Source organism: Ciconia boyciana, chromosome 4 (assembly GCF_034638445.1).
Source record: "Ciconia boyciana chromosome 4, ASM3463844v1, whole genome shotgun sequence".
Lineage (NCBI taxonomy): Eukaryota > Metazoa > Chordata > Aves > Ciconiiformes > Ciconiidae > Ciconia > Ciconia boyciana.
The window spans coordinates 30,734,429-30,748,933 of record NC_132937.1 but is presented as its reverse complement, the minus strand read 5'-3'; the positions used below and the strand labels follow the sequence as shown (position 1 = coordinate 30,748,933).

The 14,505-nt window shown below is 38.9% G+C and overlaps 1 protein-coding gene across 1 annotated transcript in view; it reads left to right on the top strand.

Moving 5' to 3' along the window:
* Positions 1-14,505, top strand: part of OXCT1 (3-oxoacid CoA-transferase 1) — an 84,869-nt gene that overhangs the window by 47,250 nt on the left and 23,114 nt on the right. The window contains exons 9-13 of the mRNA XM_072859920.1: positions 569-680; positions 1,176-1,270; positions 1,934-1,982; positions 5,374-5,446; positions 6,218-6,293. Coding sequence (XP_072716021.1) covers positions 569-680; positions 1,176-1,270; positions 1,934-1,982; positions 5,374-5,446; positions 6,218-6,293 — 405 coding nt within the window. The remainder of the gene's footprint in view (positions 1-568; positions 681-1,175; positions 1,271-1,933; positions 1,983-5,373; positions 5,447-6,217; positions 6,294-14,505) is intronic.

Below are 14,505 nucleotides of genomic sequence, written 5' to 3'. Positions count from 1 at the left end.
AGAAAGCTTCAACTGAAGGCCAGGAAATCTCGGGAAACAACTTCACGCAGATATATGCAAGATTATACAAATTTATGTTTGAAAACTTAGTTGCTTAGCTCCCAGTATCTTTAGATGACTGGTATTTGTCTGTCTCATGCATATAAATCTAGAATAGTACCACTGAATTGAATGAATGCAGAAGGAGAGCAGCATTTGTATTTTAGGCTGACATTTTACAAATCTATTTAGGTATCTCTGGGGTAATGAATCTCAGACTTGCTAGTATCTGCACTAATGCTTGGTGCCTTCTTAACCAGTTGTCTATGTATCATGTACTCTCTCAGCCTTGGCAGTACAGACAAAGAAATAACATTTTGCTCTAAGGCTATCACTGGGGATATTTGATGACTGCATTGGCTTAGATAAGCTTGAACTGATAGAATAAAAGGTCATTTTTTGTAGAAGATGGATAAATAACATTATTCTTAGACAAGTATCTCAGTGCAATCACAAATCAGGCTTTTGTGTCTTGAGAAGCAAGAATCTGGATTCTAATCTTTACTTATGATTACTTCTTCTTTTGCAGCGCTTATCAATCCGAAAGCCTGAAGACTCAAAAGCCAAACAAAAACAAGGAGACAATGTGAGGGAGAGGATCATCAGACGGGCTGCTTTAGAGTTTGAGGATGGCATGTATGGTATCCTTCAGCTGTGCTATAGGTTAAAGTGATGACTGGACTCACTAGAGTAACAACCACAGCTGTTTTGTTTAAGACATATTAATTACCATGCTCATTGTCTTTCCCAGAGCCTGGGATTCTCTCAATTTGTTAACACCCTATTGAAATAGATGGGATGTTAAGACATAGGGTACCTGAAGTTTTCATCCAGGCAAATCTGGAGAGTTTGTTAGCAGCTGAATGTTTTGCAAGAATTTATTGAAAAAGTTACGTATGTTGGAAATGAAGCTTACTTGCATGGTGGGTTTTTTATCATGTAACGCATTTGACAGAATGCAATTAGACAGTCCAAATGGCAAAATAATTCATTGCAAATGTGAGGCATCTAACTAAAAATGAAAGTGTTTGTGAAGAGAACAGTTCTAATCTAATCATAGTACAATTATATCTTTTTTTAATTTACTAGTTTGCAGTCAGTGTGTTCCTGTTTGTGCCTTAACCAATTCTCTTCAGCTAATCTGGGTATTGGAATCCCACTGTTGGCCAGTAACTTCATCAGTCCAGACATAACTGTTCACTTACAGAGTGAAAATGGAGTCCTGGGTTTGGTAAGAGTGTGTCTTGGTCACTTACTGCAGTGTACACTGGGTTTTATTCCTCACCCACACCCAACTTGATTATAATTTTACTAAAAATCATATTCAAATATATGCCATATTGCATGATCATAAAATTCTCATTGTAGTGCAGGGACGTTTTTAAGGAAATGCTTATTTCAGGATTATAGTGCTACTTTGTTAAGTATGTTCTTAAGTACATGTTTTGCTGGAAGGAGTCAGAACCTTCAGTAGTTTGCAAGACCAAACCTTGTAAGCCTTGTCAAATGTAATTTTATATAAGGCTTAAAGTGAATATTATTTTCACTGTTGTATGGCTTTATGAAGTTACACCTACATACCTTTTTCTGAAAAATGTCTGTCACTTTGGTTAAAACAAAAAAAAACCCCAAAACCCAAACCAAACAACCCCCCCCACTTCGTGGTTATTTAATAATTCAAACAGCCTCTAACAATATGTCCATCAGTCCTGATATGTTAGTTGATGTAAATTCTGGCTTATGTCATCAGTGATGTTGTTCTGCTAAAGATAAAAAAATACATGTCTGTGATGATCTGTTTTCAGTCATAAACTTTAGAAATAATAAAGCAGTTATGAATTGTATCTCAAAGGTATTGTAATATAAAGCTGACGTATGTCTGTGTTGTTGTCAGGGTCCTTATCCACTTGAAAATGAAGTAGATCCAGACCTGATTAATGCAGGTAAAATCTTTTAAATAAATTTAATTTGTGGAAAATGGTTAGTCATTGTTAATCTAAAAATTTTCTTTTGAGTTGGTATTTGAACCCAGACTCCTGTTTTATTTACTTATTAATATATTTGTCTTCTTGTAAGTGAAGGTTGGTTTTGATCAATGGAGGTGTTTAATATTCTAGTTAGAGAGCTTATGCGTTGAGGCATTTTAGTAGCTACTGAAGGAAACTCTGTTCCAGGCCAGGCAGTAAAGGGTCAACTCTTCCTTTTCAGAAGTGAGATTGTTTTGTGAAGCCTATATGCGAATATGGATTTGTTTTCCTGCTACTTTTCACCTTGTGTCTTCTAGAAAAGGGTTTTCAATGATTTATGTCTGGCACATGTTTTAAAACGTCCTGTGTCTAATGGCCTGGTTTATTCCTGGCTAGTGGGTTGCCAGGAATGCAACTCATTTGCCTTTGGAGAGGGACCAGTAGCCAGGTCTGGGGGAAAGAGTTCCCCAGACACACACTGACAGACCTGGCACACTGGAGGGCTCTGCTACGGGCAGCTGCTTTTGCCACTTTAGGGAGGGAATGCCAGTCCTCATGTACCGTTTTTGCCCAGCTGTTTTGGAGCATTTCACCTCAGAAGCAGCCATGCAATGTAAAAACTTAAGCTTTTTACAGTTTAGTGCATTGGTCTGATTTCTGTTTCCTTCATGGAAAGTTGTGCCTGTGTCCATTACCAGTTTCCATGTAAAGTTACACCTATATATTGCATTGTGACAAATAGAAGTAGGCCTTGGCACCTTATAAATTCTCATTGATTTTAATGGTATAGGTTATAGACCCATGGCTGACATCTTAGAGTTGTTTCTTCATATGGAAAACCTATCCATTTTATCTTTTTTATTTATCTATACATACTCATATATGTAGGGGCGTGTACATATCTATATAGACAGTACCTTTCTCAGTGGCTGTTAGCAAGTACAATTAAACTCTGAAAAGTCAAAGGAGATAAAGCACTGACACCGAACAAGCTTTTAATTTAATATCAGGGTGCAGTCCAGCAATTGTTCACTGACTTGAAGCATTTGCTACCTGACTTAACTAATTGATACCATTATCATACTTCTATGTTATTGCCCCTGTTTCAGTATTGTCTTTTAAATAAGAAGTGATTTAAGGCCGTCTTCTGATTTGAAATAAGAAATTATTGCGGAATTGAGTCCAGCATTTCACTAGTAGCTAGGTAACTGTTGTGATACACTGTATGAAGGAAGATGTCAGAGGCACATGAGAGCTGTGTTAATGCTTGAACTGAAATTGATGTGTTTTAAAAAAATAAAAATAAAAAATTGAAGGTGTCACTGGAAGGAAAAATTATTTAGAATAAAAAACCTTTACTAAAAAAGGTGAAATTATATGCAAGCACATTAGAACTTAAGTTCTAATATGGATGCATTAGAAATGAACACATTAACAGAGTGGTGATGGAAAAAAATATCAAAGAACTTGATACATACTCTGCAAAATCATTGTGCTTTTATATGGATGTCAAGATGATCTTGAATTGTTATTTATGGTTGATAAATATTTTTGAAGAGATAATCTTGCAAGGATGAAGCTAATTTAAGAGGTCAGAATGCAACATGGAAATCAGATTAGTCTAGTATTGGTAATTCAGTGTTAAGCACCTTCACATCTTCCTCTGAAGCTGCAGTAGACAGGACACAGGATAGATGAACCTCAGCTCTATCACCAAAATTATTATTGTTATCATTCCTGAAACATTCAGAAGCTGCTAAATCCCACTGACACTTAAATTGGATCAAGACCATTCTAGATGATTTCCAGCCAAATTTATAGAACCATGTGAAGAAAGTAGAAGCTAAATGACAAAGGAATGGGATTTAATTCTGTTAGCGTTCATCAGCTGGAATGGTCCCATATCAGCCCCCAAAGTCCACATTTTCAAAATACACTCTCGGTTTGGGCTGTTGCCAAATTTTTATCTGCAAATGTAATTGTATTTCTCTGAAATACATATGGGTTTTTTTGTTTGTCCCATTTTTTGAATGTCTCACATGAAGTTTATCTTCACTGGTCGGTAGACTTCTGTCTTACAGCAGAAATATTTACAAGTACTGACTTCCCGAGAGCATTTTCAAGAAGTGGGTAATATGGTGCTCTTGTTACATTATTCTGTGGTCCCCAGCCTGTGTCTCTTTCTTCTCAGCATTGCATTAGCTTGTCACTTTATCCCAGGGTTCTTGCTCCATGTTGCTGCTTGCAGGCCGTGTTGTCTTTCCCACTGCCTTGGGTGGGTGCCTGGTAGGGAAAGACAATTCAGGCAGTCTCAGCAGATCTGGGTGTTAGCATGGTGAATTCTTGTGATCTGACTGCAAGACCGCTTGTATGACCTTATTTCTATGCTATTTTGTGTGTCAAACTTTTTAATTTCCATACAGTGTCTTGGCATATAATATAGATGAAGTGAACTCAATAAATTAAAGCAGGTAACTTAGGTCTCTATTTTAACTTTCCTACAGTGTTTCCTTGCCTTTTCCCATCATCTTAGTTAATCTCATTGTCTCTTTTTCCCTGTTTTCTGGAATTGTTTAATGATGTCTCATGCCTCTTTCCCTTAGTTGTTACACTAACTTTTTCTTCACAATGTCAGCTGGTGCTAAAGTTTGGTGTTTTTTTTTCCCTCTGAATTTTCCCATGCTTGGTTTATAATTTCACCTTTGGCTGTGTTTCTTATGCCTTTCCAGAGGCACTCTGTACACATAGTTGTTGCTTGAACTGATTCAAAGTGCTGGCAGGAGAGGAAAGAGAGGGCTCTGGACAGAGTCAAAATAAGACGCTTCCATGTGTGCTCCATTGCTTGACCCAAGCACTGTGCAGAGAACAGTACAGCACATAGAAGCACATTCTCTTGTTCAGTTTAACAAAGCAAGAGTAGTCTAGATCTGTCATTTATTTTTCTGTCTTCTAGATCATTATCACTCTCGACTGTTCAGTCTGGTCTGCTCACTCTTCCTTGCAACCTCCCTGTCTCCTGAAGATGTTCTTTCTTTGTTTCAAAAGAGAGTTACCTCTCACTTTTTCTGTGAGCAGAGCAGAAAGGTGAAGTCCACAGATATTTCTTAGCCTCTGGTGTCAGTGATGTATTGCCTGGAACTGCTGGTGGTCAAAGAGCAGGCAATCCTATCATTAAAAACTGTAACAAACTGCTTCACAATTCATTATGCTTGATTAGGTTTACATGTGAAATAGTAAGTGTAATCAGGTCCATAGCTGCACAGAATCCAAAGGAATTTGATAAAAAAACCTTATTTCTTGTTTAATAGCTGTGACTTCATTTGTCAGAGACAAAATATGTACACACTATAGCTTATTTCTTTTACAGGTAAGGAGACAGTCACAGTTCTTCCAGGTTCTTCCTATTTCTCTAGTGATGAATCATTTGCAATGATAAGAGGGTACGTAACAACACAAACCCTGATCTTTTGAAACATTAAAAGAATGAACTGAGTCAGTGACTGAATTCATTAGTATTTATTTGAAATGTGGGTAGCATTTAACAACCTGTAGAATGATCATGTACTTAATCAGTCATGGTTTACAGAGGACTAGGTATAGCTATTGGAAATAGAAAACCACTGTAACTAATAGATACCATAGTGATGTTCATGTCTACCACCACCTGGCCATATATAAACACATTTATAACTATGTTTTAACAACTACTTTTTGGTCATTTCCAAGTACCTAATCTGTACTTGCACTCTGTATATTCTCTTTGCTCAGCTTGCAACTGTGATCCTCATTCCACCTCCCTAATGGAAATTCACCATCTGCACCTGGTTTTTGTTTGTTTTTCAGGAAGGAGGTTGGATGCAAACAAACACTAAATCCTAATGGCTCTGAAAAGATAATGAGTGTACGTAAATATGTGAAGGAGTGCACTTAAAAGTATGAGTTCAGAGCTGATTGACTCTGTGCATGCAATTAACCAAAACCAGACAAAAGTAATAACATTTTTGAGGCTCAGTAGGCAGACAGAAAAATTTGCATCAGTGATACATCTAGAGGGGAAAAAAAACCAACTACGTGTGTGACAAAATGGTTGCTACCTCTGTGGTATGCCACTGTTTTTATATTGATGTAATGAGAATGTGAACAAAAGCTTGTTAAGATTTGTGGGCTGTTACTTGAACATGATATGCTAATTACACGCTTTCTGTTGCCAGAGGCCATGTTGATTTGACAATGCTTGGAGCTATGCAGGTGTCTAAGTACGGTGACCTGGCCAACTGGATGATTCCTGTAAGTAGGTGTTTGTACTACTGTCAGTGCTCTGTATTTAGGAAAATATAAATGTAGCTGAGGGTCAGGCAAAGGAGAAAAGGGCTGAAGCAGAATGGGGGTTGTGAAGCGCAAAGCACTGGGATATGTGCAGCTTTAAGGTTAACAGGTTTTCTTGCATACTGCTGGCACCAAGCAATCAATTATCAGGAGTCAGCCCTCTAAAATTATGCTTGTGCTAAGCGTTGTGAAAAACAAAACATCATTTATGTAAGCCTTTTTCCTTCCTCTTGGGTCTATGCCTTTCAAATGTCACCTTTTTTTGCTGAGGACTGATGCTTTTTCTTGAGAGTGAGAACCCTTGTATAGTTCTACCTGGAGCAAGAACTTGAAGGAAGGTGTAAAATAGCATGTAGCTCATAAAAAAAATATTTAAAAAGTCTGTATTATTTTTCTCAGTGTTCCTGTCAAAGGATCACAGCATTGCCATTTTGAATACATCTAGAAGGAAGCAATAGCATTATATTTACCCGAATAGTGCTACAGGTTTCAACCATAGAAATATAAGCTAATCCCAGTATTATTTCAGCAGCTGATAACATTAAGCCATTCTTTGAACACAGTTTATGTTTTAACATTAAACAACATACATATCTTTCACATGGTTTACAAGTTTGATATTTTCAACGGCTTTCAATATGGTACTTTCTGATATGGTTTGTATCAGAGATGTCTAGAAATAAATTTTCTTTTTAGCCTGGTTTAAGGTAGTGAGACATATTTCTATCTGGCTGAGCAATGCTAAAGGTCTCAGGAAAGTCTTTGAAAACTGAAAGATGGGTAGAGGAGGAAAAAAACCCAAATGAATGTCCTGCCTCTTGGAGAAGCATTAGTTGAGCCCAGCAGTTTGCGTGACTTCTCCAGCAGCCCTGTGAGTGCACAAGTCGTGGAGCAGTGGCTGGAGCATAAGTTGCTTTTAGCGAGAGGGGACAAAGACAGGGTCTGGACAGGCAGACATGGGAGAAAGGGCTATCTGAAGGGCTATTCAAGGTGTCTGTGTGAGCGATTGTAGGGGATGTGAAGGGGTTATGGCTAGGTTGGAATATGGCACATAGGAGATAAATCCATAAGAAAAGTCTTCCTTAGATGTTCTCATTGCACAACCTGGTTTTATGGTCACACAACTGAGAACAGATGGACTAGTGCTGGCTAGATCTTTTCAGACCCCACTGATAAAAGTGCTAGCGTAATCAAGACTCTTTTCAACTTGCGGTGTCATCCAGTTAATAATGTGAAAATTAATGCTGCTGTTAGTGCATCACTCAGATCCTGTGTGTGCTCTTCTATTGCTGTTTTGTGTCTTTTGATGGAACTCTGTGTTTTAAACATAATCTGATGGTCAGATACACTGTAGGAGTCCAATTATGATGTGCATTAAGGTAATACTGGTTAGCTTTGCGTTGTCCAATTCCAATTTCTTTTTTTGTCTTGAGTTACAAGAACTTGTCACTAGAATCCAAAATAATGAAACCAGCCTTGATGGAGGAAACCACACACACTTTGAAATATAAGGGATCAATCAAATTACATTTTTAACCTTAGGTTTGTTGTTTGAGCCAAGGCAAAAGTATGATAGTGTAATTTTTCAAGGAGTTGAAACCTCAGGTAACTAAAATTGGAGTTCACCTGATTTATCTCTGGCTCTGTATCTCACAGGTATGATAACTTACCCAAACTCTAATTATGTATTTTAAATAGTTAACCTTAAAAAACTTACCTTTAGTAAACTGTATTTTTTTGAGATGATTGACGTAAATAAATGTAAGGAAACTACACTGTCAGTCCAGTACTGCAGTTATATGTCACTGAGAAGCCGAGTGGGATATTTTTTCCTTCATGTCAGTCTAAGGACTACTGTTTTCTTTTACTGGATGAAGTAGCTCTGGTTTTGTGAAAGCATTTCCTTCATATTAACTTGTGGTGGCTGTGATGTCTTATACAAGTAGAAATTACTTGCTTACATAGTGGCTTTAAAAAATTATTCTGATTATTACATTCTCTGTCAAAATTTTGAAGATAGACTAGAAAAAATATTTAAAGGTAAGTTGTTATAGTATAAACTCAATTTTTTTTGTAAATAGTATTTAGATATTTTCTTATAGGCGCAGTTCAAGATGATTTTAATCTATACATCTTTTTATTTCAATTGTCAGTTAAATTCTAGGTTTTGTTTAGCTGGGTTGCCTTAGACTGACATTCTCCTTATACTTTTGCAAAATGAAAGTCACTATATAAATGTGTTCCTAGACTATCCTTTATATTCAACATTACTTAACTCCTGAGATTTTCTTCTTTGACAATCCTTTGGTCCTGCAAAAGCAGTGTTAAATGTTCCTGCACCTGGTAAAGCCTTCTGTTTACTCAAGCTGTTTCTGAAAAGCCTATTAAAAAACAGAAGGGGGTGGGTTGAATTTCAGGTAGGAAGAATTGCTTTGTTTGCTTTTTCGTTGTTTTTGTAAATTGAAGCGGCAAGAGAGGTATTCTTCAAAATACCCAAGTGAACAAGTAATAAATAAAGGCACCTGCTCTAAAGTATTCCTAGTAAACCAGCAAAAATGCACCTCTAGTGACAGCTCACGAAGCTGAAATGTTTGAAAAAAGGCACTTCTGAATCATCAGTGGCTAGATTTTAATGCCAAAAAATCCCAGTAATTTCAACTGACCATATTGGTATCTCAGGATATACAGTTTCATGCAGTGCTGAATCTAAAAGCTGTTCACTAGAGCATTGATTCTTGAAGAGCAATGTCATGAGCCGGAGCAATTCACCACTTGTTTTCTTGCTTGGTTTCATTTTACTTGGGGTGGGTTTTTTGTTTTCATTTTTTACAAAATAGCCCATTGTGCTATATTTCCAGTTTTATTTTTATTTTTATTTTGACCTCCACTCCCATTGGCTTTTCCTAGGGTTTTCCTGCTATGTTCCAAAGCTTTTTAGCAAGCAGTGTTCGGGGTTGCTGTTCATTATAGTACTTGTAAATAGAGTTACAGGACTTCTTCTTTTTAAATTAAAGCTTGCAGTTAAAATCAACATGTATTGCCATTTTCTCATGCCAACTTTTGTTGTTTTTTACAGTTCTGTCTTTTCTATGTTTGGCAAAATTAGTCATGCTTAGCAAGCATTTTCTAAACTTTATAAACTATATGTATTTGTATTTCATACAACAAAGTATGTTTCAATGTTGTTTAAGTATTGAATCAAAATTGACATTTTTGCTTAGGGTATGTATACAGTTATCTTTAGAGAAAAAGGTGAAAATTCAACTTTTTCTGTATTTAGACAAACTTCAAAATCAAGATATTTTCCACAGATATTTTCCCAATATATTCCACAGATATATTCCCAATATTCCCAGCACTTGTTTGATTTCTGTTAGCATCAGTTTCCAAAGATATGTCACAATTGGAGACTATCAGAGTTATTTTTATGGTATTTTCAACTTGCTAGTAACATCTGTGTTGAAGCAAAACATTTAACAGTCTAAACTGCTTTTAAAAACTCAACTTTAGCTTTTGTCCTAGACTTAGACTGAACAAAAGCACAGCATTCACAGACACTGCAGGCACAAATGATACTTGCAATACCACACAATGCTTTCAGGGACTAAGTATATTAACTTTTCTATCAGCTTTGTGCACTTTTTCCTTTCTTTCAGAACACTTTTTGCCATGTAGAAATTAAACTCATTTTTCTGAAATTGAAAGTTCTGAAGTTTCTGAAGTTGACATTCTTTCACTGACAGTTTTTGTGACTTGCCTTTCAAGATCTGAACTATTAAAAGATGAAACCAGCATTTTGCATTAATAAACCAGATTCATTTACAAACATATTTCTTACACATTGAAGCTTAGATTGTATTTTAAGTTTTTTCTCAAAACTGTGCAGACTTACATATTCCTTCCTTCGGTGCCTTATGTTCTCTAGAAGATGCTGATTTTAGTTTTGCATCCATATCAAGGGCATTATTTTCCTTATCTGGAATTGCTTATTTTGCTTATGAAGATGCCTCTCCATTCTGTTCAGCCCCAAATTTATGAATAACAGGTACATTTTCAAAACAGCAATGTATAAAATACAACTTTGGGTAGCTTTTATTTGTCTTGTTGTTACCTTTGAGGTGTACCTTTTTACTAGCATACACCACATGGGCCCCTGTGACTTTTTGCTGTCTTCATTTGCTGCTCTTACTAACCTTTGGCTGTCTACAAATTTATTTTGCAGTGAGTTTGTATTTACTTGTAAGTAAATATGCCTGATGTCACTCCATAAATCCAGCCAGCAGCCTTTCTAATCAGCAATTGTTTCCCTTTGGTTACTTTGTTTTGAGATCCGTTGGTCAGATGATTCTTAATCTGCTTTACTGATGTGTTATTACTATTCTACAGTACAGATTTTTAAAATGGTGTTAACCAGCATGTAGGCATTCAGATCTTCCTGCTTTTCCTGTAAATAAGATGATGTGTTATCGTCAGTTAAGTTGAATTATGAGCGACGTGCGTCTTTTTTTAGTCACAAGTTTTGTGTGGGGTCATACAAAGATCGGCTTTGCTGAAAGCTCATGTTGTAAGGAAACTTTAAGCTGTATTTTATTGTAACGTTTTTCACTTAGCTTTGCATTTAGGTTTGGTTTAAGTATTTCTTATATGCTGTAGCTTTTGGGTTCTTGGGTTGATGGTATTTGCCATTGTTTCAGAGGCAAGTAATAACTCTAAATTTCATGTTTTGAATAAGTACCATCATGAAGCTATCCTTTCTGTCTCATAAGAGCTTGATAACACTTGAGACCTAGTGCGTGCATGTGTGTATGTACTTGCACTTATTCTGAATTCTAACTTGGAATAATAACTGAGTTATTGTTCTATTATATATATATTTATTATATATAGTTCATACTATATTGTTATATATCATATAGAAAAATCATTTATATATTTATGTATATAATAATATATATATATAATTCAGAATATATTCCGAATTATAACTGAGCTAAGGAAGGCTCATTGCAATAATTACAGCTCTTTCTTCACTCTTATCTGCTAATTTCTAATGGAGAGGAAAATCCCGTGAGTAAAGGAAGAAGAGGGTGAGAATATTTTAAGCACATGCAGTAAACAATGCTGTTTGCTTAGGCAGAAGTTACTTCCTAAACACTGGCATTTATTGGTAGTTTTATTCCATTAAGCACTACTACTTAATGGCTTTTTGTCTTCTTCCCTTTGGTATTTCTCCAACTAAGAAGAGAGTTTCTGGGGAGGGAAAGGAGAAGGAGGTGGCAAATTTCTGAGGAGCCCCTGGGAACACAGTGCAGCTGGGAGAAGGTAGGCAAGAGAGGTGGAAGAGAAATGGTGAGGACACTGCCATGGAGTAGGGCAGACAGGCCAGACCAGATGGGAGCCCATGGATGCTGGGAGCTACTGGATGGAGCCATGTTTCACTTTGTGAGTGAAGGACACAGTATCTGACCTATCAGTGTCTCTCAAGCTACTGACAGAAATTGCTGCTAGCAGCGCAGCTTCACTGCATCTACAGAGCAGCAGCACAAGCATGCACTGTCGCAGCAGTCCTGGCTCCTGTGGCAGTTTAAATTGTCTCACTTAGGATTTTAAAAGTTGTGGGACTGACTGCACATCTCCTTGCCTGTACTTGCTTTGTTTGTCGTTCCTTTCTACCGGTGACTTTTCTACCTCAGAATAGAAGCATTTTATGAAACAGTTTCTGCTGCCCTTCTGGTGGCTACACCTTACTACGAAGTACTGCTTTATTTTCTACAGCCTTCCTAATGGAAGGTACATGACAGTGATTCTGTCATGACCTACAGATCTTCCTAATGGAAGGTACCTTCCTAATGGAAGGTACATTGTATGAGGTTCAACAAGGCTAAGTGCAAGGTCCTGCATATGGGCCACAACAACCCCATGCAACCCTGCAGGCTTGGGGAAGAGTGGCTGGAAAGCTGCCCAGCAGAGAAGGACCTGGGGGTGTTGGTTGACAGCCACCTGAATATGAGCCGGCAGTGTGCCCAGGTGGCCAAGAAAGCCAATGGCATCCTGGCTTGTATCAGGAATAGTGTGGCCAGCAGGACTAGGGAAGTGGTCGTGCCCCTGCACTTGGCACTGGTGAGGCTGCACCTCGAATACTGTGTTCAGTTTTGGGCCCCTCACTACAAGAAAGACATTAAGGTGCTGAATGACAGCATGAATGAAAGAATGAAAGACATTCAGTAGGCAGAAACTTATTACAGGTGAAAAATATAACTATGAAGCATATAATTAATGAGAGGGCAACATACTCAGGAGGACTACAAGGATGTCATGAGGTTGTGAAGGGAGAAAATTAGAAAAGCCAAACCCCAACTAGAACTTAATCTGGCTACTGCCGTAAAAGACAATTAAAAATGTTTCTATAAACAGATTAACAACAGAAGGAGGGCTAAGGACAATCTCCATCCTTTATTGGATGCGGGTGGAAACATAGTGACAAAGGGTGAGGAAAAGGCTGAGGTACTTCATGCCTTCTTTGCCTCAGTCTTTACTAGTAAGACCAGTTGTTCTTGGGGTACCCATCCCCCTGAGCTGCAAGACAGGGACAGGGAGCAGAATGAAGCCCTCATAACCCAAGGGGAAATGGTTAGTGACCTGCTACACCACTTAGACACACACAAGTCTATGGGGCTGGATGGGATCCACCCAAGGGTACCGAAGGAGCTGGCAGAAGTGCTCACCAAGCCACTTTCAGTCCTTTATCAGCAGTCCTGGCTAACTGGGGAGGTCCCAGTTGACTGGAGGTTAGCAAATGTGACGCCCATCTACAAGAAGGGCCGGAAGGAGGACCCGGGGAGCTACAGGCCTGCCAGTCTGACCTCGGTGTAGGGGAAGGTTATGGAGCAGATCATCTTGAGTGCCATCACGTGGCATGTACAGGACAACCAGGTGATCACGCCCAGCCAGCATGCGTTTATGAAAGGCAGGTCCTGCTTGACCAACCTGATCTCCTTCTATGACAAGGTGACCTGCTTAGTGGATGAGGGAAAGGCTGTGGATGTTGTCTATCTAGATTTCAGTAAAGCCTTTGACATGGTTTCCCACAGCATTCTTCTGGAGAAACGGGCTGCTCATGGCTTGGACGAGTGTATTCTTCGCTGGGTAAAAAAACTGGCTGGATGGCTGGGCCCAAAGAGTGGTGGTGAATGGAGTTCACTCCAGTTGGTGGCCAGTCACAAGTGGTGTTCCCCAGGGCTCAGTATTGGGGCCAGTTCTGTTTAATATCTTTATCAATGTTCTGGACGAGGAAATCGAATGTGCCCTCAGTAAGTTTGCAGATGACACCAAGTTGGGTGGGAGTGTTGATCTACTTGAGGGTAGGAAGGCTCTGCAGAGGGACCTGGACAGGCTGGATTGATGGGCTGAACCCAATTGTATGAGGTTCAACAAGGCTGTGTTGGGTCCTGCACTTGAGTCACAACAACCCCATGCAACCCTTCAGGCTTGGGGAAGAGTGGCTGGAAAGCTGGCTGGTGGAAAAGGACCTGGGGGTGTTGGTTGACAGCTGGCTGAATATGAGCCAGCAGTGTGCTCAGGTGGCCAAGAAGGCCAATGGCATCCTGGCTTGTATCAGAAATAGTGTGGCCAGCAGGACTAGGGAAGTGATCGTGCCCCTGTACTTGGCACTGGTGAGGCCGCACCTCGAATACTGTGTTCAGTTTTGGGCCCCTCACTACAAGAAAGACATTGAGGTGCTGGAGCATGTCCAGAGAAGGGCAACGAAGCTGGTGAAGGGTCTAGAGCACAAGTCTGATGAGGAGCGGCTGAGGGAACTGGGGTTGTTTAACCTGGAGAAAAGGAGGCTGAGGGGAGACCTTATTGCTCTCTACAACTGCCTGAAAGGAGGTTGTAGAGAGGTGGGGGTCGGTCTCTTCTCCCAAGTAGCAAGCCATAGGACAAGAGGAAACAGCCTCAAGTTGTGCCAGGGGAGGTTTAGATTGGATGTTAAGAAAAATTTCTTCACTGAAAGGGTTATCAAGCATTGGAACAGGCTGCCCAGGGAAGTGGTTGAGTCACCAACCCTGGAAGTATTTAAAAGACGTTTGGATGAGGTGCTTAGGGACATGGTATAGTGGTGGACTTGGCAGTGTTAGGTTTACGGTTGGACTTAATGATCTTAAAGGTCTTT